At 49.3% G+C, this 27,776-nt stretch overlaps 1 protein-coding gene across 4 annotated transcripts; it reads right to left on the reverse strand.

Annotated features, from left to right (window-relative positions):
- Positions 1–745: 745 nt before the first annotated feature.
- Positions 746–26,457, reverse strand: adam19a (ADAM metallopeptidase domain 19a). 4 transcript variants are annotated; one of them, XM_088293148.1, is made up of 23 exons: positions 26,179–26,457; positions 22,314–22,393; positions 16,758–16,834; positions 13,869–13,950; positions 12,809–12,885; positions 11,581–11,761; positions 10,569–10,634; positions 9,746–9,817; positions 9,519–9,685; positions 9,360–9,444; positions 9,113–9,255; positions 8,862–9,039; positions 8,063–8,152; positions 7,777–7,972; positions 6,574–6,682; positions 5,545–5,749; positions 4,937–5,014; positions 4,486–4,594; positions 3,821–3,962; positions 3,164–3,260; positions 2,872–3,084; positions 2,554–2,732; positions 746–1,610 (listed from the first exon to the last, which is right to left on the reverse strand). In XM_088293148.1, the coding sequence occupies exons 1-23, from the start codon at positions 26,282–26,284 to the stop codon at positions 1,559–1,561; spliced, it is 2,784 nt and encodes a 927-aa protein (XP_088149274.1). In that variant the 5' UTR covers positions 26,285–26,457; the 3' UTR covers positions 746–1,558. The 4 variants fall into 4 exon arrangements, with proteins under 4 accessions (XP_088149274.1, XP_088149275.1, XP_088149277.1 ...); XM_088293149.1 differs by having other exon boundaries at positions 746–1,661; XM_088293151.1 differs by lacking the exon at positions 26,179–26,457 and having other exon boundaries at positions 22,238–22,367.
- Between the last annotated feature and the right edge of the window lie 1,319 nt (positions 26,458–27,776).

Consider the following 27,776-nt stretch of genomic DNA (forward strand, 5'->3'; position numbering starts at 1 on the left):
CTTTTAATTTACTTCTTAAAATAAATAAAATTATTTTTTGTTAAAAACGATTTTTTTTTAATTTCATTTTTTTACTGAGCGTTACAAATTTTCGTCCAGTTAATGAAACTGCAAACTGATCGAGTTCATGGACAGATGGAACGGAAACACGTTTGAGTAAAATTAAATGTCAATACTTTGGAAATCATGTTAAAAAGTGGGAGACAGTTAAGGGGGCCAAAATGTTGCTAATTTCATAATATATGCTTTAATGTGCTACAGTTGTAGTTTTAAAAAACTATTTTGTCCTAACAATCATATGCGATCGCAAGAACTGTCATTAAGCAATGTGCAAACATTAGAGAAATCCATAGCGTCAGCCATGACGCGCGCGCGCGCACGCACACACTCCAATTTATGACACCATTCAGAAGCAAACTTGGACAGATTGGCCAAATATGGTCAAGGCATCAGCAGACCGCCGCAACCTTTTTCCACTGCAGTCTCCAACTTTTGCGGACCACCAACTGGTCTTCGGTCTTTTTGCTATCTTGACGATGTAACGGAGAGAAGCCGGTCACTTTTCAAAATCAACCATTTGTCCGCTTCAAATAATAAATAACCAGCCTATTTGGACCGCTGCGGACCGTGGCCCGTCGGTTGGGTACTGCTGCTCTACATAATCGGCCCACCCCCACCTGGAATGGCCAATCAGATGAAAACGAGTTCAAAGTTTTTCAAATGAGCACACGGAGAGTGAAGAGCATTTGGTAAAAAATATTTGATGCAATTTCCAAAAGTGGTGACACAAAGCAAAAGACATTCACATCAAAGCGAGTGCGCGGACGGACGCAGAAGGCAGGCGGCTGCAATTCCATCAGGTACTCGGTCAATATGTAAACAGTGCTCAAAAGAAGCAGCTGAGGCCAATCTTCTTTTGTTTCTCCAGAGTTGCGTGGACGTTTTCCAAAGAGCGACCCGACCAGATGGAACTGCAAACCAATTCCAGTCAGCGTCTGAGCCGGCGCACGTAACGACGGTCCCAAAGTCCCAAAACAAGATTTGGCATTTCCTTGCCTCAGCGACCTTTTCAGCGATCATCAAATAGCAAAATGGTCAGCTTGCGGCTGCCTTTGGACGTTCCTGATCCGTTTGAGCGCCCAGTCGATGTCCGTGACGTCCATCTTGAGGTCCGCCAACGAGTGTGCGCTTTGTCCTCAATCGATGCTCAAACGGCTTCCCATCAAAGTGCGAACGCGCGGACCTGTGGTTGCGATTTGCAAGCATTTGTGGACACCGACCTCCCCGAAGTGAGGACAGACGTCTTGGGCACAGAACACAAATTGTAAACACGACGACAAGTTTCGTACACAAAGTATGTTTAAAAACGACCATAAAAGAAGCGATTTGGGCAGAAATGCGTCCGCGAGGCCTTCGTGCAAAATGGCGACCTTTCCAGCGCGCCGACCCGTCGCCACTTTTGTTCAAACGTCGGCGTCCTCCCTCGGCACCGCGCTCGCGCCACTCGCAAAAAAAAAAAAAAAAAAAAAAGCTTTGAGGGAGACGCGGATGGCCGTCTTCACGATGGAGGCGGCGCCGCCGCCCCGTTCCGTTGGGCACCGGCGACCATTCTGGGGGACACGACACAGGACAGGAAAGTCAATTGCTGAAATCAGTCCGTCCTAAAAATGGCGCAGAGACAATATCTTTGCATCAACATGTTCAAAGGTCACAAAAACCTTTGGCTGAGTTTGTCGTCTTGTGGCATTTTGGGTCAAATCGTTTTCAACTTTAGGAAGACCAGATTGGAAGTTAAGCCCCAAATTTGTTTCCAAAAATGTGTTCGATGCAAGCCCACGAGCCCGAACGTTTTTCGCCATTTAAGGGGGCGGCCATTTTGTCACTTTCTGTCGACTGAAAATGACATCGCATCACGACCGATCTCGACTCGGCTTGAGAAAACAGGTGAGCCCTCTTTGGTCGTCACCTGAGGAACTGTGATGTCATTGACAAAATGGCCGCCCGCTGAGATGGACAAAAACGAGGGGGCGGGGCTTTCACTTCCGAACTCATCTTCCACAAACGCTCTCGTCATCAGAATGACGAGTTTGGACTGGAGGGCTCGCTAAGAACAAATTCTCGGAATGAAAACGATGCGATCGACGTCCCCTTTAATCATCGAATCTGTAAAAGTGCCGCGTCGAATGTGATGCCGTGGAAAATTTAGAGCTGGGCCACCAAAGACAAAAAGTGCAACAAAAGAGTTTGGAGCAACGTATTGTAAATAAATATGAAATATATATTCGGAGATGAAAGTGTCGGAAAGTGTTGCATGTCTTTCTCTTTTTACACTTATTGATCAAATGAGCTGAAAATGACTGAGCAGCAAAAGGTGCTGCGACTGCCTCTAGATGGCGCTAATGCCTAATGTAGGAAGTTCCCGAGCCAATTGCTTTTTTTTTTTTTTTTTTTAAAGCCGGTTGTTGCGCATGTGAACTTTTGGTCTCATTTTCATCAACACCAAACAGCCCAAACGGTCTCGCCAGAATCTTCAGTGAAAATCGGCAAAGTCACCTGAGCGCTCTGTGAGGGGAGACGGCGGGCACGCCGTCCGCAGGTTGGAGTCTTCCCGCGGTGGGCATCATGACCAGAAAGCTGGGCGACACGTTCGGGGTGAGCACCCTCACTGGGGAGCCTCCTCTGGCGGGACTGAGGGGGAGGGGCCTCTGGGGGGGCAAAGGTGACGGTCTGGCCTACAACAACAACACCAACAACCGTTGCTAGCGAGTGAGCTCGAGTCACGTGACCACATGTGACCAGCATCGGTTCAGGCGGTCACATGCCAGTTAACCGGCCGCCTCGGGTTGATTTTGGAACTTCAGGCGGCCTCACCAGTGGCGATGGCGCCGGGTTCGGGTTGAGGGGCAGCGGCTTCCTGGGCGGGCTCAGTCGCTGCCGGGGGGCCTTCGAGGGTGGAGGGCGGGGCCCCTTGACGTCACGAGTGAAGGGGGCGGGACGCAGGGGTCGCACGATGTTGACCGGCTGGGCGCCACCCGCCGCCAGATCCGGTCGGAGAGGAAGAACTTCGTTGCGGGCGGCAGAGAGCTAGAGGGGCGAAAAACAAAACATGTACATGCCTTTTTTTTTTTGTTTTCAATCAAATATGTTCTACGTGGAAACTCACGCCCTTGTGGCTGCTGGCTTTGCCGATCGGTCCGACAACTTTCAGGTGAAAGGCGGGGTTCGGGTGGCTGTTCTTCTTCGCTTTGTCCGTCTCGGTCCTGACCACAAGAGGGCGCAGTCCGAGCATTACGACCTCGGCGGATCCAGCTATTCATGAACGGAGCTTCTCCTCACGCGGGGACGCGCTGGAGCCTATCCCAGCTGTCATTGGGCAGTGGGCGGGGTCACACCCCGAACTGGTCGCCAACCAATCGCAGGGCACACAAAGACAAACAACCATCTGCACTCACACTCATACCTTGGGGCAATTTGGAGTGTTCAATCAACCTGCCATCTATCTTTTTTTTTTTTTTACCGGAGTACCCCGAGAAAAGCCACGCAGGCACGGGGAGAACATGCAAACTCAGCACAGGAAGGTCGTAGCCGGAATCGAAGCCACGACCTCTGCACTGTGATGAGGCCGGCGTGCCACCCGTCTGCAGATCACGCAAACAAACCACAAGTTGAGCTCGTTGACGCCTACATGGCGCACACGCACACGCAGACCATCGCGAGCGAGTCGGCGCACATGCGGGCGTATTTCAAAGCATCGCTTCCGGATCGAGTCTGAAGCGAGACAATCGGCAATTCATGATGACTGCGTGAACGAGTACGCTACTTTTTGCTCTTGTTCTTGCGTCTGCGCTCGAGCCATCGGTGCAAGAAGGACGTCTTGATCCGGTAGCAGTAGAAGAGCAGCAGCACGCCGGGCAGCAGCACCAGGAAGGCGAACAAAAGGCCCGTCACCAAGCCCGCCTGACCTGCACGCATAACGTCACAAACGGGATCGGAACCTTTTGGATTTCCAAAATGGAAAAGACAAAAGAAAAGATTTGCACTCTGTTTTGTTTTGGAATATTGCTTTCGAAATTCAGTCCGTTTAAATGACTTGGAGAGCACGCTTGGTAGCTTTTATTTTTTAGTTTTAGTTTTATTTGCTTGAGTGATAAGTTGTCTTTTTGTTTTAATACAATTTTTTTTTTAAAAAGTCATTATATTATCCAATAAAAATGAGTGTTAGTTTTATAAACGCATGATGTCATTTGGTTTCATTTTCATTTGTTTCAAAGCATTTTCCTTTTCATTTTTTGTGAACAAAAAAACCACTTTTTTTTTTGTACATTAATTTGTTCATTTTCGTTAACGATAACAACCTTTGTGCTCAGGTCCAATAGGAACATGAAAGCCAACGTCCCTAATCGGCCCCCGTTGGGGTGTGTGTGTGTGTGTGTGTGTGTGTGGCGGTGTGTGTGTGTGTGTGTGTGTGCGTGTGTGTGTGCTGACTTTCGTACTGCACCGGCCCACTGTCCATGCTGCCGCCGAGTCCCGGCTTGTCGCAGAAAGGTGGCGCCCAGCCTCGATGGCAGTGGCAGTTGCCGTTGCTGTTGCACACCTGCAGGGGGCGCAGCGGACAGGAAGGTCAGCGCATGTGACCTTCGTGGCACGCGCGTCTTTGCTGAGTGCAATTTGGGGTGACATGATAATGGATCAAGATTGGAATATGTTGGCCCGCATGCGCATTTCCACTTGCTGGTGCCATTATCAGCAAAACGCCACCCGAGCCGCCGAGAGCTTGACGGACTCATGAATCTTGCATGCCTGCCTCCTTATCTGGCTCAGGCCCGCTTCGGCTGCGCCGATAAATCCTCACAGACGTTGTTTTGTTTTTTTTCGTATTGTCTTATTGCGACAGGTGCACGCGGCGTGACCGTCGGAGCAGCTTTTGTGTCCTCACCCCGTTGCCGTGGCAGCGCCAGATGCAAGCCTCCAGCTCGTTAAAGGATGCGTTTTGACATCGGCGCTCCCGGCACACCTGTGAAGAGAACGCAAGCCTGTTGGAATCACGCGCCATGGAAAAGATCAGGCGCGCACGAGCATGTCTTGCAGGCGCACGCACACGCCAGAGAAGGCGCTCCAACACACACGCAAAGATTGGCTCAACAAACAATAATTCGACTCATCTGAGCGTTTTTGTTCCCTTTCCTTTCTCACAACGTATAGAAATTGTTCCAACAGCCAAAGCAAATAAAAAGTCAGATCAGAAAGAACATTTTTGTTTGCTGTTTGACTTTGAATTTCACAGCAGCAATTAAGAAGGTTAAAAAAAAAAAAGGAAGAATATGATTTTGCTCTCTGAATCCTTGTTTGATTTTTAGTTGCACGTTTGCAGCCTTCAGTTTCTATTTTGGCTTTTGTTTGTTTGTGATTTTCGTGTCATGCAAAATAGTCCACTTTCTAACAACATTAACATTCTAACAAGCAAACAATCCCCCCCCCCCAAAAAAAATGGCCAGTTTTGGTGCTTATTTTATTCCTTTTTTTGGGGGGGGGACGCGAGCTGACCTTGCCCTCGCCACATTTGGTGCCGGTCATGACCAAGCCGGGGTCGGGTAGGTCGCCTTGGCCGTCTTGTGTGCTGTAGACGTAGGTGCCGCGGCACTTGACCTCCGTGCCGCCCATCTTGATGGTGTTGTCGATGGACACGGCGTTGGTGCCTTTGGGCTTCTTGGCGGCGCTGTGGCACTGGATCTTGCCGCATTTGGCGTCACTGGACACAAGGTTTCCGTTCCGTTCCGTTACGTCGCCTTGCGTGTCGCAATGCAACCTTTTGCAATCGTTAGGTGACTCGACAGTACGCAAAGAGCCAACGGGCGCTCGTGGCCGACGCTGGTGGGACGTCGTCGCTAACTGTCGGCAACAACGCGCGCCAAGTACCGGTAAACGTTGATAAAATGGCAACAATTTCCTCATTTTATTGAGCTGCGCACAAAATTTGGGAAAAATGCCAATAAACACGATCCACATTTTTCCACTTTCCAATGACACTTAAAAAAAAAAAAAGTCATCTAAATTCTTTGAATCTGCCTCATTCATATGCAAATTAAAACAGACAAACTCACACTCGCCATCTGAGAGGGGGGGGGGGACTTGCTGACAATTACAGGAAGATGAAGCCGAGTTGTTGCCGTGACTAATGCAAAGATTCGTCCAATTGGACGTGACATTTGCACGAGTCCGCATCTTCGATGTGGGCAGCGCAGCAATCAACTTGCTTAATCCCGACGTTCGTTAACGTCACGAAATTTGGAAGCATTAATTAGCAGGAGTGTAAACGCATACCCTCCCGAAAATAAAAAAAAAAAGAACGAAGAAAAGAAAAGTAGATGTTGGGGGAGGCAAACACAAATCATCTCCAGCGTTGCGCTTTTGGGAGGCAAAAACCCTCAAAGAAGCCGACGCGGAAATTGGCCTCATTTTTCATCCCCGAGATGGGTCGGGCCGGCCCATGTCAACGTCGTAAGCGATGGCATTAACGTCTACTTCCCTTTTGCTGTCGGCCAAAGCTCGGACGTGGCGGCGGATGGCGCTCACCTTTTGGCGCACTTGACGTAGTTGCCGCGTTGGTCTTTGCCGCAGTTGCCGAACTCGTCCCCTGCCGCGTTGACGTCTTGGAAGCAGGCGTCGTGGGCCGGGCGGGCGCCTGCAAAACACGCCAGCGCGTTCCACGGTTGACGTTCGGACGCCGATCCAAAACCGGGACGCAAACGGCTCGCCGTTTCGTTCGGAAACACAGCGGCGGCCGAAATGCTTTCAAATCATTTGACCTTGCCTTTAAAATGGCCGAAAACAAAAAAAGAAAAGGAAAAACGCAACGGAAAGACTCTCCATCACTTGACAGGCGAAAGTGAGGAAAAAGACAAGTGTGACGTCAATGTTCGATACGTCCTTGACACCGATTTCTCTCCGGACGTGCTTTTGGAGCACTCCTCAACGTACTGCGTTAAAACTAAGCTCAATTTGGGCCAAATTGCTCACCCGGCGCCGAGTCCAAAAAGGGAACGGCGGGTCGAGTGGACGCGTCGTCCCAAGATTTTGCCCAACCGGTGGCTTCGCAAAACAAGGCCTCGTTTTGTCGTTTGCGCTCGCTGCCCTGAGGCCTCTTTCGGGCTCTTTCAGAACATCCAAAGCAAAAAGCAACACGTCGGCCCATCGGGGAATTATCGAAGCGCTCGGCATCTCCTTCTATTCGCCATTTCATTGCTTGTCCGTGCCACGCGATGGTGCCAAAGCACTACTTTTTTGGGGGGGGTTGTTTTCAGACAAAGATGTCCTTGAAGAGTTTCACAAGGCGAAATTTGCATTCGGGCAGAATTTCATTTGGGAATTTGAATTTTGACTTCATTTTGAGTTTTGTTCTTGAAACTTGGTTCGTTTCAGTTTTCTCAAAATGAGTCTTTGTTGCGCAAGATTTCAAAAAGACCATCGGAAATGCCGCGGGGTACAAATTCAAGAGAAATATTCTCGTCAAACGTTGTGAAAATAGACTTTTCAGTTTGAACCGTGCACCGATTGCGAGTTACGAGAAGCGGCGGGACGGTTCTTGTTACTTTGAGTTTTACTTTGTTTGTTTTCAATTCAATTGACTTTGTTTTGGCAAACTCAAATAAGCTCGCACTCGTTTCTGAAAGAGCAAACTCATTTTCAATGTGGAGACAAAAGTGGGAAAAAAGCGCGCCGGCGTCGACTCGTTTCCTGGGCCAAATGCAAAATGAAGGCGCCGGTGGCGTTTCTTACCGGCGCCCCACAGCTGCACGCACTGCTGCTGGTGGGTCAGGCACATGCCGGTGTAGCAGTAGGCCCGGCCCGACTGGCAGGAGGAGCCGTCCAGCAGGTAGACGTTGGCCGGGCAGTACGGCGACGCGCCCGTGCAGTACTCGGGCAGGTCGCACGCCCCGGCCGGGCCTCGGCACATGCTGCCCGCTTGCGTCAACTGTCAAATTGGACCAGAACTCCACATTGTGACACTTTGCTCATCTTTGCAATATCAGAACGGGAAGAAAGTGAGCCCAGCAGACGTTACCTTACAACCTTGGCAACACACTCCGTGAGCGCACTGAGCGCCTTCCTTCAGCGTGCAATTGTTGGCATGGCAACAGTCATTGGCGCATTCCTGCAAGCGGACAAAGATCAGATGTTCACTTTGAGTCGAGCAAGCGGAAGCTCGCTTTGCCGGCCTTCGCTCGACAACAAACGCAAACGTCGGCGTCGCAAAAGCAAATTCAACGGCAGACGAATGTGCCGCGAGAAGACGACGGACCGGCGAAAACGTGACAAAGAGAAAAACAAAACGGCTGCTGCGGTCGCGTGACTCGACACGCGCGCGGCGTCGCCTGTTGCCATGGCGACCTCTGTGCAGCTGCTGCGCCGCTTCTCCCGACAAATGTGAGAGTTGATTGACACATGGGGAGGGGGGGGGCTGGCGTGACGGAACGAAGCGCCGAGAACGGCAACGTGCGCTCCGACAGCCATTAGACAAAGGAAAAAAAAAACAATCAAATTGGCGACGCGACCTAGCTTCAAAACGACAAATTGACGGCAGAAAAAAAAAACGTTTTACCTCCACTTAAGAATGGCAATTGGACCAGCGTCTGGTCTCCTTTTCATCGTTGGAAGGAATTTGCCGCCCCAAACGAAGTTTGCTGAATTGACGAGGCCGCGTTCGCCAGTCCGCCGAACAAAACATTTGCATCGGCAATTCCAAGCCAGTAGGAAACTTTTTGTTGTCGGTCTTTTGATGTTTCGGGGCGCCTTTGTCAAATCTCACCCGAGCGTCACGAAATTCACGCGCCAGGCGAGTATGACAAAAGCAGCGCGCTCACGTGGGCTTGGCCGCAGTCGCACTCCTCGCCGTCCTCCACGAAGCCGTTGCCGCAGCGTTTGCCGCCCACCAGATCTTTCATGTCGGGCATGTCGTAGAGACACATGCCGCCTCCCTTCCGGAAGTAGCCGTCGAGGTCGCGCTCGCTGCAGCGGCTGAACACCTTCGGGAAGGGGTGCCTGCCAGCAAAGCGACGGGCGCTCAATGGCGGCGAGCGAGCGAGCGGGCGGGCGGGGCGGGGCGGGGCCTCACCCGGTGGCCGAGGCCATGACGCAACCCCCCCGCTCGGCCGTGGCCTCCACGCAGCAGCCGTCGCGGTCGTGACTCATCCCCAAGTTGTGGCCGATCTCGTGGGCCATGGTGGCCGCCGCGCCGACGGCCAGCTCCGAGTGGTCCTGCACCAAAATCACAGCGGGGACAAACGGCTTTTCCGTTTGGACGCTTGTTCCAATTTTGGAATTTTTGCGAGTCGCCGGCGTGGGCTTTCATGGCCACGTACCACGTTGATGCCGCCGGAGCTCTCCGGACTGCACATTCCCTCCAGCGGCGCCATCCCGATGGTTGTCCCTTTGAAGATCACGCCGCTGTGGGAGAAGCGTGCGCAGAAAGGTCCATTCCCAGACTTGCGGCGCAAAAAAAAAAAGGGCGGAGGACTCACGTGAGCAGCTGCGCGTTGTCGTGCTTCTTGCGCCACTTGAGCTTCTGTCGCCACTGCAGGAAGGACCAAAGGGTGGCATTGGGCTCCTCGCTGACGATGCACTGGTCCCGCCCGGTCCACACCTCCAGACCAATCAGAGGCACGCGGATGTTCAGAGGCCTGTAGAACTGAAAGACGAGAGTTGCCGACCGGCACGTGGCAAATTCCGCCGCCAAAGCGCAGCTGACCTTGTCCACGTAATTGGCAATTTCCATGATCCTCGTCTTGATTTTCTCGTAGTCTCGATTGTGTCGTTTGAACTGACGAGAAGGAAAGAGAGCCGAGCGTCAACATCCCAAAGTCACGTTTGCGCAATCCAGAAGCCCTTTTTTTTTTGCTTTTATTTCCGCTCGTCGTCATCGAGTGCGCACGTTTCATTTTCAAGTTCAGGAGTTTGTCGTTTGCGCCGGCCGCCACTTTTCCATTCCAATGGTTTGGGTTTTTTTCCCCCCAAGGCACGTCCGCTTTTGAGACCACGGCCAACAATCGATCGACAGGCCGGCAAAAAACTCGTTCAAAGGACCGAAATGAAGAAAAACGGCACAAAGACTGAAATCGCTCTCGGAATTCAGCAAATTCAAACGTATTCATCTTTGGACCACAATCGTGTGTTGGTTTTTGCTTTTTTTTTGGGACAAAAACAAGGTCATTCTCGTGCTACTTTGACTTGCGGAAGACGTTCTTTGGCTTGGGCCGCAGAATATGCAGAATATCCCTTTGGGGTTTTTGCCCAAAAGGACTGCAGGAATTTGTGGATGACGTCAAAAGGACGCAAGCCATTGAGATTGAAAAAAAATAAAAAATGATGGTCGTTCAGTCGCTATTCTCGTGCTTCTTTTATTTTCATTTTGGCTTCAAGCGAATTATTTTTTGGGGGTCAAAACATGAAAAAAGGATGGCCTTTAAAAATGCAATATGGAGGAAAGAAAAACCCAAAACAGTCGAATCCGTCAGCCGAGGATGCCGAACATTTTGTGAGTCGAGTAAATGGCGCAGGTGAACGTCGCTTACCAGCGAGTTGTCGGCCACGATGTAGAGCTCCAAGTACTTGGCGGTGCCCCACGCGTTTCTTTTCGTCTGCAACGACGGCAAACAATTTGCAAAAGGACATCACACCACAACAAACGAAAATCCAAAGCAAAAAGTGAGGCGTCCAAACAACATTCCTTCTCGACAACGCGGACAATTTTTTTTTTGTCTTTAGAATGGCCAAAATGCCAGCACAGTTGCCATGGCGGCATCTAAAAGTGAGTCGCCCAGCGAGGCACAATAAGTTGACATTTAGCGTTCGCGTCTCGGCGACCATATTCGCAAGGTCTTACTCTGGCGCCCTCTTGTGGAATCATGGTCTGAAAGGCCAATCCGGCGACGGCCATCGAAGCCAAACCGCGGTGTCGGCACGTCAGCGCGCTTTAGGACCAGAACACGCACCGCAAAAGCCCACGGAGACGCCGACGACTCCGGAGCTTCTGCGCATGCGTCAGATGTAGTTCCCCTCCACGCCACTGGCGGCGCCGGTCAGCGCGGTGTCGTTTGACGACTCGGTCTGGGCGCTTTTCTGGCCAGCAACTTGCGCTTCGTGTCCAGTGCGCGGACTCGCTCGCTGACAGCCAATCACGGTGCTCATTTCACACGACAGCCCGACCCGATTGGACGCCTCGAATCGGACGAAAACGCCTCCCAACGTCGCGACGACGTTCACGACTTTGCCACGTCCAGGCCTTCAATTTGCATTTATTTTAGAATCGGCGAAACCTGCCGACGAAAACTTTGAGCTGGTAGATGGTTGACATCTCAAATCAGGGGTCCTCAATCGTGTGCTCGAGGGCCGCCGTTTTTTTTTAACAGATCATCGGCAAGGTCTGCCGAAGCTCGATAACCAGAAAATACACAAAGACAAACAATGGCGGCCAATACCGCGCAGAAGCCGCGTGGAGCGAGCGACATGGATGAAAAAAGTGGAAGATGCGGACAATTATGGAAAATAAAATAACAATGGATGAATAAAGTGACGCGGACTCACCCTTAAATGATGCGACGCGAGCAAGTCGGCGACGCGGTGGGCCGCGTGACGGCCGTGGCCGCAGGTTCCCTCTCTCAATGGCGGCTGTTCTGCGGGCAGCAAGGAATGGCGGCGGGCGGCGCCGGCGCCGAGCAGCGGCTCCACGTAGAAAGTGTCGTTGACATTGAGAGACACGACGCCCCTGCACATCAAGCGCGTTTGCTTCACGCATCATCGCCACGTTGGGCGCCCGCTCGCGTTCAAACATTCGCATGCCATCAATATTTCACGTCACTTTCCAAACTCGTCAAAATATTCCAGCCATAAAACGTCGGCCTCGTTTTTGACGTGCGTTTGAACGTTGCCGGGGAAAGGCGACACTTTCGCAACCAAGTTTGGTTTACGGCAGCCCGACCCAAAAAGATTTCAGACATTCAAACGGGGGAAAAAAAAACATTCATAAGTGGACTGATTTAAAGAATCTAAATCAATTCGGTGCAGATTTTGACTTGACCCTTTTTTTCCGGTCGGTCGCCCGCCAGCCGGAATCTGAGGAGCCTTCCGGCCTCAATAAGATAAGATAAGATAAGATGTCCTTTATTAGTCCCACAATGGGGAAATTTGAACTCTGAACTTCCGACCCCGTTCCGGCCCGAAACAAGAAAAAGAAATCCATGCGCGACGGACAGACGCTAACGGCAGCGCTTCATTTCAAGATGGTTGTTTGTGTACGAAAGGACGCGAGAGAGCAGCGTGCGTTCGAGTCTGCTCCTCGGGCATACCATTACAAGAAGGGGGGGGCAATAGCACAATCCCGAGAACAATCATGAGCTGGCTCCTTTACTTTGGTGGCAGGCGACTTCCCCGCTGTTCTCTACGTCTGTGGCTCCTCCCCCTTTTTTGTAACGGTACGCCCCAGTAGCAGGTGGGCGCCGCGATGATGTCACAATGAGGAAATCCCGCGGCTGTCTAAGGCGCGTTGGTTCGTCGGGAGGCCATTTTGGACAGTCAGTTTTGATTTGCGGGCCCGACTAACTTTGTTTTCACGGACGGTCGGACGGCGAGCTGATTTTCGAATGTTGAAATGTGCGGTCAGGAAGCATTTGGCAAACTGGCTTTGGGAGGATCAAAAGAGTGATCTTTCGGGACCAACGTCCGTCAGGGTTCATGCCGATCTCCGTCATTTTCTTTGTTCGAAAGAGAGGCGACGTGAGCGAGCGGGCGAGAATGTTACGCCGGCGGTCCTCACCTGACACCCGAGCACGTGCTGACGGCCACCCACGAATCGGGACGTCCTCTCACGTTGCCGTGATAGAAGCAGTGATCCTGAACGCAAACAAACAAACGTCCCCGTTCGTTCTTTTTGTTTTGTGACATCATCATTGAGCGCCAATCGGGCGCACGCATTTGCCAGTCCAATTCCAACGAGCGACCAGACGCTTCCGTTTTTTGGGACGAGGTGTCATTATCCTCCAAACTCAAATCATGCAAAACCATATCCATGATTTTTTTTTTGGTAGCGCAATTTTTCCTACTAGAAGAGCAAATCACTTCATTTTCAACAATCAAAACACCCAAAAAAAGAACCATTTGGTGGCATACATTTTTTGTCCCAATTTTTCAGTCGACTTGTTCCGTCCGCGTCGCCTCAAAATAAGAAAACATTTTCCACTTCAAGTTCTGATGTGGAAGCGTCAAAGAATCGCCGTCGTTGGCAAAATTCAAAAGGGCCGTATTAGCGGCGGCTCATGTTAAAAGGAGACGCCGACGACCGCCAGCGGCTTGGATTGAAATTGTCACCTCATCCGAGCGTGAAATAAGCGCTTTCATTCCAGCTCGGTTAGGGCGAACATACAAATTAATTGTCAGCGAGGGTTGGCGATTTTGCGGGTGCGAGTGGAATGCGGAAGCCGGCCGCTCACGTGCGCACAAAGCCGCAAGCCGTTTTGAACGTCTGTCAAAGTCAGCAAATTGAAATTTGCAAATCACAAAATCAAAAAAAAAATGGAAAAAATCTGCTTCGCTTCCTCAACTTTTTTTTTGTTTTTTTTGAAGTATAACCTCTGATATTTGTTTTTGGACTAGGGATCAAAGCGTTCTTCGGCAAAACGAGCGCAATACGAAATCAAATTGTGAAGCAAGACGTTTGACCTCTGACCTTCGGCCCGAAAGGACAAACCTCACCAGTCCGACTCGTTTACGCCGGCGTCATTGTGGGACAGGTCGAGGCCACGCCGCAACGCAGTCTGGTCTTTTGGTCGGATTGAGGAGCGAGCACGCGTTGCGCAATTTCCTCGGACTTGACTTACCGTGTGATTCCTTTTGGTCACGGTCAGCGGCACTCCAGCGTCTGAGTAGAATGTCTCGGTGAAGTCTGGACCTAAAAGTTGGCTAAAAGACAAAACGGGTGTCCTTTAGGCAAAAAGGACGCGGCGCCCGCCGAGTCACATGTCGGCCGACGACGGAAACGCGCCCGCTCCGATCGGCGGCGGCCAAGCCGGGCTGAAAATGTCATTGAGCAAGTGGCTCCCATTTGAAGGTAGGCTTGTCTTTTGGGGAATTTTTTATTTCTGCTTTTTGCCGTTGCCGCCGGTCGTGAGGGGAAAACGAGCGTCCGTCACCGGCATCAAGTCGGGATCGGCGGAGGCGTTTAAGGCGCCCGAAAAGATGGCAAGCAGGCCCAGCGGGACCGCAAGGTCACGTGATCGCGAGCGGCCACGCCCACCCGCTCGCCGCCAGCGCCATCGAACTTGACAGGAAGCGAACGCACGAGGGCGGGGTGAGCTGCGGCCGCTTCCCGTGAGCCGCCCGCACGCTCGACAAACGTCACTCGCCGTTGCGTCGTGAAGCTCGAATGAAGGCCTCGTCAACGTCGGCGCCATTCGCACTGTGCCAGCATATTTGCGCAGAGAAATGTCAAAACAAAAGAAAAAATCCCCAATGAATCCGTCGAACATTTTTTGCCGAGCTGGTCAGAAGGAAAAATGAGCGCCGATGGAACGGCGACGACGGTGAAACGTTGCGCTTCCTTCCTCCCGCTTTGACGGCCATTTGGGTAGCTACCATTTTGGCACGTCGCCTTTCGGAAGGTCGCAACCACGAATATTTGGAAAATGGAGCTTGTCAAATTTCTGCAACGGTCGTCCCGTTTCATGAGCGCCAACGGGTTGCCAATCTTTGCCGTTTTCATCATCGACTAATTCGTCAATGATTAAATAATTGTTAGTATCGGCCCAACTTTTGATTATCTCGGAGGAACGACATTCATGATTTGTCACAATTAATAAGCAAAGAGGTGCATATCAGCATTCCACTTTTGATGTGCTTGGAAATCACAATGTCCTGTCACAGCTGGTCCTTGGGGGCAATCTCGTGCGCTGGATTCGGCCTTCAAAACATTTTTGGGCCGTTTTATGTCATTCAAATTTGCCGCTGCTTCAGAATCAGAAAGCTCAGCACGATTTTTTTTTTTTTTTTTTTGACACCAGCGTTGACTCGGAGCTGCCAATCGTCACGTCATCCCGGCCCAAATGAGAACCGAGCCGAGTTGAAATCGATCATTTTGTCGGCTTTGAAAAAGAATTCAAGGAAAGAAAAGTGGGCTGCCAAAATACACGGCAGAAAGTTTTTGTCGTCGTCTCAGGATTTCAAATCCCCGACGGCTCCCGTTAAGTGTCAACATGGGACGATTAAGTCGGCGACGCATTTCAATTGGTGGGCAAAAAGGAACTTTTTTGACAGGAGCAAAAAAAAAAAAGAAAGAAAGAAAAAGTATTCAGTGAAGATGTTTTGTTGAGAGTCGCGAGGACAAGACAGCCTCAAAACATTTGGAAGTTCACAAGACAGCATTTGTTTGGGTTTTTGTTTGGACACCGCGTCACCTTCTTTGTCTTTTTATTTTATTTTATTTTGTTTGGACAACAGCTCGCTCTGACGTTCAAGGCCAGACTTGCGATCAAACATTTGATGACACGCGTCGCGTCGCTTCTTTGGAAAAGTCCGAGAGGAATTCAACAAAGCCGACCGACAGCACGCTTTGGTTGTCTCGCGGAAATTCAAAAAATGTGCGGCCGACCGCGTGCGACGTGGATGCTGGCGTCGTTAGCAAAGTGGCATAAATGTTGCTTTTATTTTCTTTTTTGGGAACTGCAGTTCAAAGGTCCCATTCGTTGTCGACGTGCTGCCGTGGTGGGTTACCATGGCAACCACTCCGAGCTTTGCGGTCAGTCAACAACGATGCGCTCGACCAACAAGTGGAGCAAATGTTAGCATGCTAAACATTAGCATTCGAATATTGCCGGCCACGTGCGCTCACGTCTTCCTCCTCCTCATTTGATGATGAAGCAACCAGAAAAAGTCCAAGTCGCACTTTCTCAGTAGCTTAGCAACCTGCGCCAAATCTGCACACGGCGCTAAAATCAAATGCACAAAATGTAGAAAAGGGCTTCCAGCTAACGCTAACGTCCGTTTGGCTTTTTTTTTTTTTTTCTTTCTTTCTTTGTGCGACTCCAACCGCACTTGGCAATAAACAGCAAGCACGCTTTGCACGGCTTGGCCAGGATGTATTAAAAAATATAAATGCTGAATAAAATCACTTTTTTGTCCACAAATGTGCATTTTCATTTTTTTAAACAGTATTTTATCATTTAGCATTTAACTTTACAAGAGAGAAAAAAACATTTTCAGATTTTTTTTTATTTTATGTTATTATCTTTGTGTTAGATCGTAAAGTTTTGTGTTTCTTCAAAATTTTACATTTCGGTCAAGAAAACAAATTGCTAAAGTTAGCAAATGTGTCTCATGGTTGAAACAAAGACGCAAACTGGAGAAGAATGTTTGTGCGTTCCATCTCATGACGACGTTTGTTTGGTACAATCGACAAAGACACAACCCAATCATTTTAGTTTTGCAATCGCAAACTTTGTGAATGGAATGTTGACGAGAAGCAAGACGCCGCCGATAGAATTGTCGATATTTGCCAGTGTGACAAAAAGATGACCTGGCAACTTTTAAATTGAAGGGAAAAAAAAACCAATGCATTCAATGTTTCCGTGAACACAACAAAGTGAAAGTGACCAAAAATTCACTTTTTTTTTTTTTTTGCTCCAAATGCCAAGAAACGAAGCAAGTCAAACCGAAGCGCGACGTCAGCAAGCGGCCATCGCGGCCACGCAAACGCGGCGGCACGCTCGACTCACCGGTTGTGTTCCACTTGCAGGACCAGTCGGACGTCGGCGGAGGCGAGCTCGATTTGGCCTCGCGGCGGGCGTTCGTCCTGACGGATAAAAACAAGAGTCGGATGATAATGTCATCGCAAAAAAATGGCGCCTTTTAGGTGACACGACAAGTAGAAAAAACCTTTTTTGCCAAATATCTTCAATGAGATTTTCGTTAGCGGCAACTTGCAAGTTCGCTTCATTTTGCATGGCGTTTTCTTTTGGTGCGTTTCCGGTGCAGTGAGCCAGGTTAGGCCAAAGTTGTTTCCCGCCGGCCCACATGTGACGTGCCAGGCCCAAAATGGCGTCGCCTGGCTGGCGCGCAGCTCGCGTTGCCATTCCAAAGTTGAGTTGATGAGAAACGAGATGCGAGGATTTCCAACGACGGCGCCGAAGATTTCGTTGCCGGCCTCCAAAAGACAAAGACGGAGAAGGAGGAAGAAAAATGCATGCATGCCCTCCTCCCGGCTTCATGTGCAACCCGGCTTAACGAGAGCCGCATTTAGGTCAAGGTAGCATGCCACGCCCCCTTTCTGCTGCTCCTCACAAGCCCCGCCCACCCAGCCAGCCTCCCGAGACGAGACGAAACCGGCGGCAGAAAATGGAAAACGGAAAAAGAGGATCACCGTCATTCCTTCTCCCAAAACGGACAGCGGTGAACTTTTTCACCTCTGGCTCATTTCGCACGATGGATGAAAAGCAACCAATTGTTGACGTGCTTCACGATGACATCACCGGACGCTTTCAATGCGATCCGAGAGCACGGAGGGAAAAAAAGACGATTGAGGAATGCTCGGAAGGCTCAGCTTCGGGATTCCCTTCAGTTTGTCAATCTGATATTTTCGGATTGGAATCGTGTTTGGTTACACTCCTGACTGTTAGCGACAAATGCCGACCGACTTTCAGGGTTTCAAAGTCCTCTTTTCGAATTTCTCGATTTGAAACAAGTTGTTGTGGCGTCCAACTTAAATGACGCCACGGCAGGCTAAGACAAGGGGAGTGGAAAACATTTTTGACGCGCATCCCAACTGGCTTGACCGTCCATCGCGGAAGCAAATGACAGGCACGCACTTGTCTGTCATTGTCGCTCTCTTTGGCTGCTCTGCTGTCTCTCTCTCTTTCTCCGCAACAAGAGTTGGCCGATGTTCCGCGGTTGTTTGATGCTCCGGTTCAGGTCACGTCGATGTTAGTTTACGCAGAATTGTACGGTCAGCAAAAGGTTTCTTCCCCTTGCTCACCCCACCACACGATCCAAAACCAAACAACAACGACCCACAGGTGAGTGCAACTACTAATAAGCGAAGACCACTCCCCCCCACCTGTGACATCACCAATCACCATAAAAGTGGAGTGTGTGCACAACACACGAGCATGCATCGCAACAAAAGAAAACCAGCCAACACGATCACTCGATGGCATCAACGCATGCAATAAATCAACAATTGACACGCGCGACTAATCGGGAATCAATCGACGACGTGCCCAGCGGTGCTCCCGACAAGAAAGACAAAAAGTTGGAACGCAAAAGTGGAACTGGAAGTGTGAAAGCAAAGCACTTGGCAAGCGTGCCCACGTGGCACGGCGGCTTCCCGCCGACTTTGCCGAGCGGTCGACGTACAAAATCCAGATGCGGACAGAGCGAGAGAGCAAAGAGGCCGTCACTCTTTAGTGTCAGTCGAGATCAACCGGAAAATGTCTTTTGCTTCTGTCCGCACGTTGCGATTTGACACACTTCCGGAAAGACCGCAAGCGACGACAAGACGATAACAACCATCGAGTTGTTCTTGCAAACATCAACGTGTGTTCATGATAGCTGAGCCAAAATCACCTCAAAGTCTTTTTGAAAACGTCAATCTCGATTCTCGGAGCGCATTTTCCAAATGTCGGGACCGAAAAGCGATTCTCCGAATGGGTTTCAGTCTCGACCGACGTGCGGGAGCTTTTCTCCGTAACACACCAAAACGATTTTCTCCATGCCAGATTCTCAACACGCAAGCCCTTCGCAGCCATTCGGGAATTGGACCAGACATGCTCAGAAATCTTCAATTGGATGCACTGAAGCCAAACAAAGTGAAGACCAAATGCAAAATCAATACTCCGGACATCCAAGTAGCAAAACTAATTTTGATCTGCCGTGAGAAATATATTTCTTTCAAGCAGCAACATAAGCAGGCTCCAAGTATTCTTAGCTAATTAAAGTGCCCCAGTGTCAGACGGTGTTCCACAAGGTTCAATTGTGGGGCCTCGGCTGTTCTCATTGCATCGGCTCCCTTCGGGTTCCATGCCGTCCCGCTGTGCACAAAAACCGAAGCCACTTTTGTCTTTTGTGGGTCAACTCAAGACCTGGATGGCGCTGAATTTCTTGAATTTTAATGAATGATGGTGTTTGGTCCCAGTGGCCCTCATATTTCCCACCCTGCTCAACTGAGCCCGCTGGAGTCTTATCTAAAGCCAACCGTCTCAATCTTGGGTCTTATACTGGACAGTGATGCTAAATTGGGCCGCTAAATTGGTGCCGTTGATAAATCCAGCTTTTTTTCATCTTAGGCAGGTGGAAAAGGTAGAGTATCTACTTTCTCAACAGTAATTCATGCCTTTGTTGCACCTCAGCTGAATTACTGTTGTGCACTTTGTTTTGGAGTCAGCCGGTCCTCCATCAAGTGTCTCCAGTTGCTCCAAAATGCTGCTACTTGTCTCTTGACTAGCACTCATAAGAGGAAGCACATAACTCAGACTCTGGCATCCCTTCACTGGCTCCGAGTACGTTTTAGAGGTTTTTGGAACATTCAATTTGTTTTCAAATCTTGAAATGGTCTCACCCCGCAATACCTCTCGGAGATCCTCGACCCGTACGCACCTGCCCGGTGCCTCAGGACTGCAGACCAGATGCTAGTAGAGGTGCCGAGGAGTAAGCCAGCTTTTCTGTTCATAGTCAAAAAGCGTCAGAAGAAAAAGATGACTCCAAAAACATTTGGGTCAAATGAAAATTGGGTCAACTTTTGGGTGGTTCATTTAATCCAAAAGTTGGGTCAAATAAATAAATAAACACAGTCTCCTTTTGGCGTATTCGTGAGCAAACAGTTTGGGGAGTGGAAGAACTATACGGAGACTGCTTTGGGAGGCGGATTGTTGCCGCAGTCATTTGGGACTCGAAGGTTCAGACTTGAGGCACGATGTGACTCACTCGCACGTCGACTTTGTACAGCTTCTGCCATTGTGTTGCCATCTTGTCGTTAGCTCGTTAGCATGCGTAGCATCATGCTGGCGGCGAGCGCGGCTCCAAAACAGACAAATTGTCCTAGTCGCGAATGTCGACAAATGAGACGAGACGAGGTCAGAGTTTAGCCAGGACCGCGTTGGACGAGCCCGACCAAGCCGCCGCAAACGGACCGAGCGGGTCGAGACATCGCGATTGTCTCGTGTCCTTCAGTGGCAACAAGTCATGCGATGGACTGCAAACAATCCCGTTTTTTTTTTGGTTTTTTTTGCTGGACGGAGATGAAGAAAATTGCAAGCGGAATACGGCTTTGGTGGTTGCCGAAGCAAAAACTCGGGCGTGGGAGGAGTTTGGTGAGGCCATGAAAAACGACTTCCAGACGGCTTCGAGGAAATTCTGGCCCACATTCCGGCGTCTTGGGAGGAGGGGCAGTGCACCATTAACTCTGTTTATAGTGGGGATGGGGTGCTGCTGACCTTGACTCGGGAACGTTGCGAGTCGATGGGGAGAATACTTTGAAGCCTTCCATTGAGGAAGCAGGGCCTGGTGGACTCCGTGGTGATGGATGAGATCCGCCCAGAGTTCTTAAAGGCTCTGGATGTTGTGGGGCTGTCACAGTTGACACGCCTCTACAACATTGCGTGAACATTGGGGACAGTGCCTCCGGATTGGCAGACCGGGGTGGTGGTCCCCCTCTTTAAGAAGGGGGACCGGAGGGTGTGTTCCAATTACAGAGGAATTACACTCCTCAGCCTCCCTGGTAAGGTTGACTCAGGGGTACTGGAGAGGAGGGTCCATCGGGAGGTTGAATCTCAGAGCCAGGAGGAGCAGTGTGGTTTTTGTCCTGGCTGCGGAACAGTGGACCAGCTCTACACTCTCTACGGGGTCCTCGAGGGTACATGGGGGTTCACCCAACCAGTCTACATGTGTTTTGTGGACTTGGAGAAGGCGTTCGACCGTGTCCCTCGAGGAGTTCTGTGGCGCGTGCTTCGGGAGTACGGGGTACCGAGCCCCCTGATACGGGCAGTACGGTCCCTGTACAACCGATGTCAGAGGCCAGTAAGTCGGATTCGTTTCCAGTGGGGGTCGGACTCCGCCAAGGATGCCCTTTGTCACCGATTCTGTTCCCAACTTTTACGTACAGAATTTCTAGGCGCAGTCGAGGCAATGAGGGTATCCGGTTCGGGGGCCTCAATATCGCATCTCTGCTTTTTGCAGATGATGCGGTACTGTTGGCTTCTTCAAGCCGTGATCACCAACTCTCACTGGAGCGGTTCGCAGTCGAGTGTGAAGCGGTTGGGATGAAGATCAACGCCTCCAAATCTGAGACCGTGGTTCTCAGTCGGAAAAGAGTGGAGTGCTCTGTCCAGGTCGGGGAGGAGATCCTGCCCCAAATGGAGGAGTTTAAGTATCTTGGGGTCTTGTTCACGACTGAGGGGAGGATGGAGCGAGAGACGGACAGGCGGATCGGTGCAGCGTCTGCTGCGATGCGCTCGCCGTATCGGTCTGTCGTGGCGAAGAGGGAGCTGAGCCAAAAGGCGGAGCTCTCGATTTACCGGTCGATCGGATACAAGCGGCCGAAATGAGTTTCCTCCGCAGGGTGTCTGGGCTCTCCCTTAGAGGTAGGGTGAGAAGCTCAGCCATCCGGGAGGGACTCAGCGCTCCTCCGCGTTGAGAGGAGCCAGATGAGGTGGCTCGGGCATCTGATTAGGATGCCTGCCGGACGCCTCCCTGGTGAGGTGTCCCGCGCACGTCCCACCGGCAGGAGGCCCCGAGGACGACCCAGGACACGCTGGAGAGACTATGTCTCCCGGCTGGCCTGGGGACGCCAAGGGATCCCTACGGAAGAGCTGGAAGATGTGGCAGGGGAGAGGGAAGTCTGGGCTACCCTGATGAAGCTGCTGCCTCCGCGACCCGAGCGGCGGATAATGCATGGATGGATGTTTTTTTCCCTTCCACTTGTTTTAGATATTTTCCGGACGCTGACTGGTCCTGCAACTTAGACATGAACAAAATGAAAAATGCTATTTCACAGACGGCCACAAGAGGGCCCTCCAGACTTCTGCAGCGAGAACTCTGACTCGTTCCAAAGACAACCGAGAACGCAGACCACATTCGGCAGACGACAACGCTGCAAGTCGTGAACTTTGCAGCTGAAAAGCAAACGGAAAAAAAGCTGCAAGTGACGTCGCAGTTTCAGTCGGAAAAAAATGATTCTGCAAATGAATCGCACGATTCGACTCACTCGTGGCACACAAAGCACACTTTGCGATTCATCGTTTGAAGACATTCGAAAGCGCCGCCAGCGTGAAGTCACCGACCTGAGCCGAGCCGGGCGCCTCCCTCTTGTCTCGACCTTGAGAAAGCCACCTCGCCGTCACGGTCCGTCCGCTCGGGAAGCCTTCGGAAAGGAAAGAAAACATGAGAAAGAATTAAGAGGGAGCAACGCGCTCAATTATTTGCAAACTTCCGGACGTGCGCCCATCGCCGCAAATGATGAATCACGAGCCTCGACTCAAAGGGGTCAAAAACAAATTGGCGCACAGTAATTGGAGTCACGCCAGCACTGCGACCAAGCGGGAAAGCAACCAGCGCAATCCAAGAATCCATTTTCAGCGCAAAAAAATCATAAAAAAATGAAGAAATTGCCAATCGACTCGTTTTCTTCAAGGTGAGGCAGATGTCTTCCACCCCCTCCGGCAAAAGTCAAGATTATTCGCACAACCCATAAAATGTGAGCAGCACCGGCGAGGAGGCCAAACATGGCGGCGGCTTGCGGGCCACGGAAAAAACAAACAAAAAAAATAAACAAAAAAAAAAAAAAAAAGGGGGGAGCGAGCGAGACTCAGCCGGCTTTCATTTGCATCCAATTTCAATTGCGGGAACGAGATCTCAAAACACGACGACGACCAAAGACAAAGAGATTGACCGCTATGAAAGAATGAAGAAAAGTCACAAAAGACTCGTTTTGTGCGCTTTCGGGCAAACATTTGAAAAAAGAAAAAGAAATCCAATCAACACAATTGGACGCACACAAAGTGCAGCTGGCGGCACAAAAATTTAAATTTGTACTTTGATCAACTGTCCTACATTCACAAACGCTCCCCCTCCTGCTAAACACACACACACACACACACACACACCCCCCAACACCCCCACCCGCCACCAAGCGCAACACGGAAAAGTCAGCTTGACAATTTGGGTTCAAAGAATTCTTTTGAAGGCGCCAAATGGACTATTTAAAACATTGGATGTTTTTGCGTTAAGAAACAGAAAATGAGGGGTCAACCTCCCCAAAAAACAAACAAACAAAAAAAAAAAAGACAATTAATAAATGAGAAAAATATCGATCGTCTGTCAGGACATCTTTAAAATCGCTTCGATGGCCGAAGACCTCATTCGGCGCCCTGAAGTGTCGGCGAGCTCGCCGACGATGGTTTGCGTGCTGGCTCGTGATTTACGGAGTGAAAAAAAAGAAAACAACACTCGTGAGATGATCATCTACAATCTGCGGCAGAATGGAAAAAAGAAAATCACTCCACCATTTCCTCGGCGGAACCCCTCAGGGACTCTCGGGTCACTCTGGCACTCGGAAGTCATTCACGCCACAAATGCTTGCTGGAGTTCTCCAAGGTCAAAGCAACGCTTCAGGAACACATAACATCTTTTTTTTATCTATATCATAAACGTGTGTGTATGATTGATGTGGCATTTCAAGATTGGGTGACAGCTGGGTGTCACCCGTGAAGCAATGAAAAAAAAAATTCACAAGAGTCAGAAAAAAAAAAGGGGAAGGTGGTAGATTTTGAATAATTGGGGGCCCAGGACCGAGCACTGGGGCCCACCTAGATCCAAAACGTCCCAAAACGCCCAATAGGAAATTGTTATTTTACAGGGGACCAAAATGTCCCCCCGGCCCCGCAAATCAAATCATGTCTATTTGGAAAAGTCGCATTCACGCGCCGCTCTTCACTTTTGCATCATGAACGCTGCAAAAGATTTGGAGCCGTCTGAGGCCACACAAATAATTACGGAAGAAGCACATTTTTTTTTTTCTCTTATTAATCCTCCATCAATGCTCATTCACCAGTAACTGGTCGTGACTTCGCTTAGTGCACACATTGTTGCTATTTTTTTTTTGGTTTGTTTATTCTCTTGCTGTTTTTTTTCTTTTTTTTGTGCAAAACAGAATATTTTTATATTTACTGGTCAGCTCATATTTTGTGAAGGCAGTTGGACGAAGTTGAACATTGCCAATGACGTAATTCCTCCCTGAGAAAGAAAAACCACAGCGGGAATTCATTTTGTTCTAAAAAACAGCAAAAAAATTGAGAACAAAACAACTCATCAGTCGTTGCTCTTTGCAGAAGATAAAGGCAGGCAATTTGAAATGTGTCGTTTCTGGCGTCGGGATCATTCATTTGGGTTTGCATTGAGTGCTTTCACCGCCGCCGTCGTCGCTTTTTTCTCTTTTCCTGCACGGAAAGTGCTTTGCTCCAGCGACAGTCGTCGTGAAATGCCATATGTCGTGAATAAAGTTGCGCTGCATCGACCGAACGAGCCCTTATTGGGAGAACGGCTCACGACGACTTCATATGGTGGTCCGTCTTTTGTTACCATGACGACCGAGGATGGCGCCAGGGCCTCCTGAAAAGACGAGGAAATCACTCTGACTTGCGGTGGCACAGGCAACAATTTGCATACAAGTCACTTTTTAAACAGCTGTGGGCGTTGCGATTCTTTTTGAGCGCCGCGTGAGGCGTGTCGACGAAGAGGAAGCATTGAGAATGCCGAGATCTCCCCCCGCATCTTTTACACCCGAACGCGCCGGAGCCCACGCAAGCGACCTCGAGGACAAGAAGAAGAAGACGCAAGAATGACTCGGCGGCCGTGACTTCATTGATGAGCTCGCCCCGATTTGACGGCAACAAGGCAGCGAGCGTTCCACTCTTGCGCAACTTCACATGAGCGGCCGTGCATCACACTCGGCGCATTGTCAGCACATTCAAAGCGCAGGCAGTCGTCTTTTTCCAACCGACTTCCGCTTCTGCGTTGGCAGCGCAACTACAAATCTTCAAAAACATTTCCTGAACCATTTTGAAGAATAATCTCCTTGCGATTATTTTTGGAAACAACACGTGCAATACATTAATCAGCGTTACTAAGTCAGAAATGAGAAAGAAAAGGCACAATTCCAACCCATTTTGGTCATAAAAACACAATTTTAGACCATAACTGACTACAAAAAAAATGGATGCTCGGAAGTGAGCGTGTCTTTTCACGCCGCATGACGTACGTGTTCTTCCACCGGGCCGTAAAGTGTCAATTTAAAATGTTTTTTTAGGCAGATCCCTGTGAACGGTAGAAATTAATTGCAATAACCAATTCATCAGCTGATGAACTTAAAAATCTATTTGGGTCCTTTAACGCTTTCAACAACAGACATTTGAATTGCAGGCAGAAGATTGGAATGTTGACTTTTTTTTCCTTCAGTATTTGATCAACTTTACTACAGAGTGAAAAATCTGCAAAGCAAACTTTTCATTTTTGACGGAGACAAACGCTTTAATGTCATTATCTTTGTTTTACACGCTAATGTGTATTTCTGTGGAAGGAAACGTGGAAAAAAAAAGGTTTTGTCATCAATTGCTATGCTTATATCGACTCAAAATGCTTCTTTGCGCTTTGCAGTCACAAGCCATTCATTCCATTGTTTGGAATCGGAAACAAGTTGTCACTTTTGCCCACTTTCAGTAGTCTTTAAATGTCCATTTTCGTTCCTTTATTCGAGTTCTTTCCGGTGATTGGTCTTGCTGATTTAAAAAAAAAAAAACTGAATAAAAAAAATACAATTTCAGCAGTTTTGTTATCTGGCCCCCACAACCTGTGAAAACACCCTTCAACTTGTGATGCTAGAAGCGCCCCTGCTGCAAGCGCCGTTCGTCGGCACCGTCATAACCGAGGAGCCCACAGGCAACCAAAAACTCTTCCTTTTAAGGACAAAGAGAGCAACAAAAAAGAAAAAGACAACGGGAAGCAGCAGCAGCAGCCAATCTGCGACTTGCACAAGCGCCAACGGCGAACAAACTTGGCTTAACGTTTTACAAACTTTCTCTGTGCAGGGAGTTGCGTGTTTTGTTCACGTCATCATCCATACGCAACCGGTCCACTTCAATTTTGACTCACCCGCTCGGCAGGCGATGATCAGCGACAACAAAGCGACAAACACCAGCCAAGAGGCGCACGTCGCCGGCGACAAGGGGCCATTTTTCTGCCTGTGTTTACTGTACATCCCGGTGAGGCTGCGTCGTGCCGCCACGGCCGCCCCGTCCTCCTTCTTTCTCCTTCTTTCTCCTTCTTCTCCTCCTTCTCCTCCTTCGTCTCTCCTTCTTCTTCGTCGTCTAATCCAGTGAGCCCGCCTCGCCACCTCCCGGGTTCTCTCGCCCTCAGAATGTGGTCAAGTTAGTCTGAGGTAACAGCAACATCCGGCTTGGACCTTCAAAACAAAACTTACTCTGCTTCTAGGCCACGAGGTAAGCTTTTATGTTGAAGCCCAAATTTCTCGCTCACATCATTTAGCATTTAGTTTGATGAGACGAGGTCAAATGCATTCGCCAACTCCCTCTGCGCTCAAAGATTGTTTTTTCCCCCCATTTGCATTAACCAGCAATGAAAAGAAGAGGAGGAATGAATAAAACATGCAATGGGTTACATTTTCAATCCGACATTTACGCGCATGTATACACGATCGCACTTCATCCTGTTGAATATTTAGATTGTTGGAGCGGGACGTTTTGAAAATATGCAGCATGCTAAACTAAATGACCTTCTCACCTAGAACTACTTCAATGTTAAAACAAAATCTATTGGGATTGTGAAATAAATTGTTGCTGGGTTTTTTTCAAAGTAAATAAAAATCTTCATAAGCGCCTAGACTCGTCCACCAAAATGTATCGTTTAAGACGTTTTAAATGAGCCTCGTGTTTGAATCTGTACGACTTTTATGATCAGAAGGTATCGCCATATGAATTCTAATCCATTTTCGTAAATGGCTAATTTATTCAATGTGAATTTGAGTGATCGTTTCCATTCGCAGTACAAATATCTCAATACCTGTCTGGATCTGGCCAACTTTCAAGGTCCTGGGACAACTGAAAACTATTTGACGTAAAACAATTTCAAAAGTTCTGGGAATGTCAATACAGTCAATAGAATATGTATTTATTCATTTCTAATGGCTCATTAAAGGTTTTAGACTTCGATTAAAGACTTTAGAAAAAATAAATACAAACATTACACCTGCAAAAACACCCTTTTCACACAAAAACATGCCAATCAGGTGAGGCGTTCAAGGTACTCGAGAAAACAGACAACCTCTTGGTCTCAAACTATGCTTTCATTTATTATTCAGAAGTATTATTGTTATTTAATTCACGGATTGAACCTGATTGACTCAATATAGTAAGAGGTATGTATTGATACATTGATTCAAGTATAATTCCATGATCCCGTTGCCTATATAATCAATTTTGTCGACTCACGTTTGTCCTTTTTTTTGGTCTGACTCAAGGGCAAGGAACGACTGACCAGACGGATCATTAACCTGATTGAAAAGCCTCCAAGCGCAAACCTTTATAAGGGACCACATAAAAAGAACACTTAACCTGCCCAAGCGCGCACAACAATCCACGCTTGTTTTTCTTGCTCCGTCTTTTGTCCTTTATCGCCTAATTTGCTGAATATGCACACGAGCTAACCACCACCATTATTTGAGCCGCTCGTCA

This window comes from Idiotropiscis lumnitzeri, chromosome 4 (assembly GCF_059441095.1).
Source record: "Idiotropiscis lumnitzeri isolate Australia: NSW breed Sydney's pygmy pipehorse chromosome 4, RoL_Ilum_1.0, whole genome shotgun sequence".
Taxonomy (NCBI): domain Eukaryota; kingdom Metazoa; phylum Chordata; class Actinopteri; order Syngnathiformes; family Syngnathidae; genus Idiotropiscis; species Idiotropiscis lumnitzeri.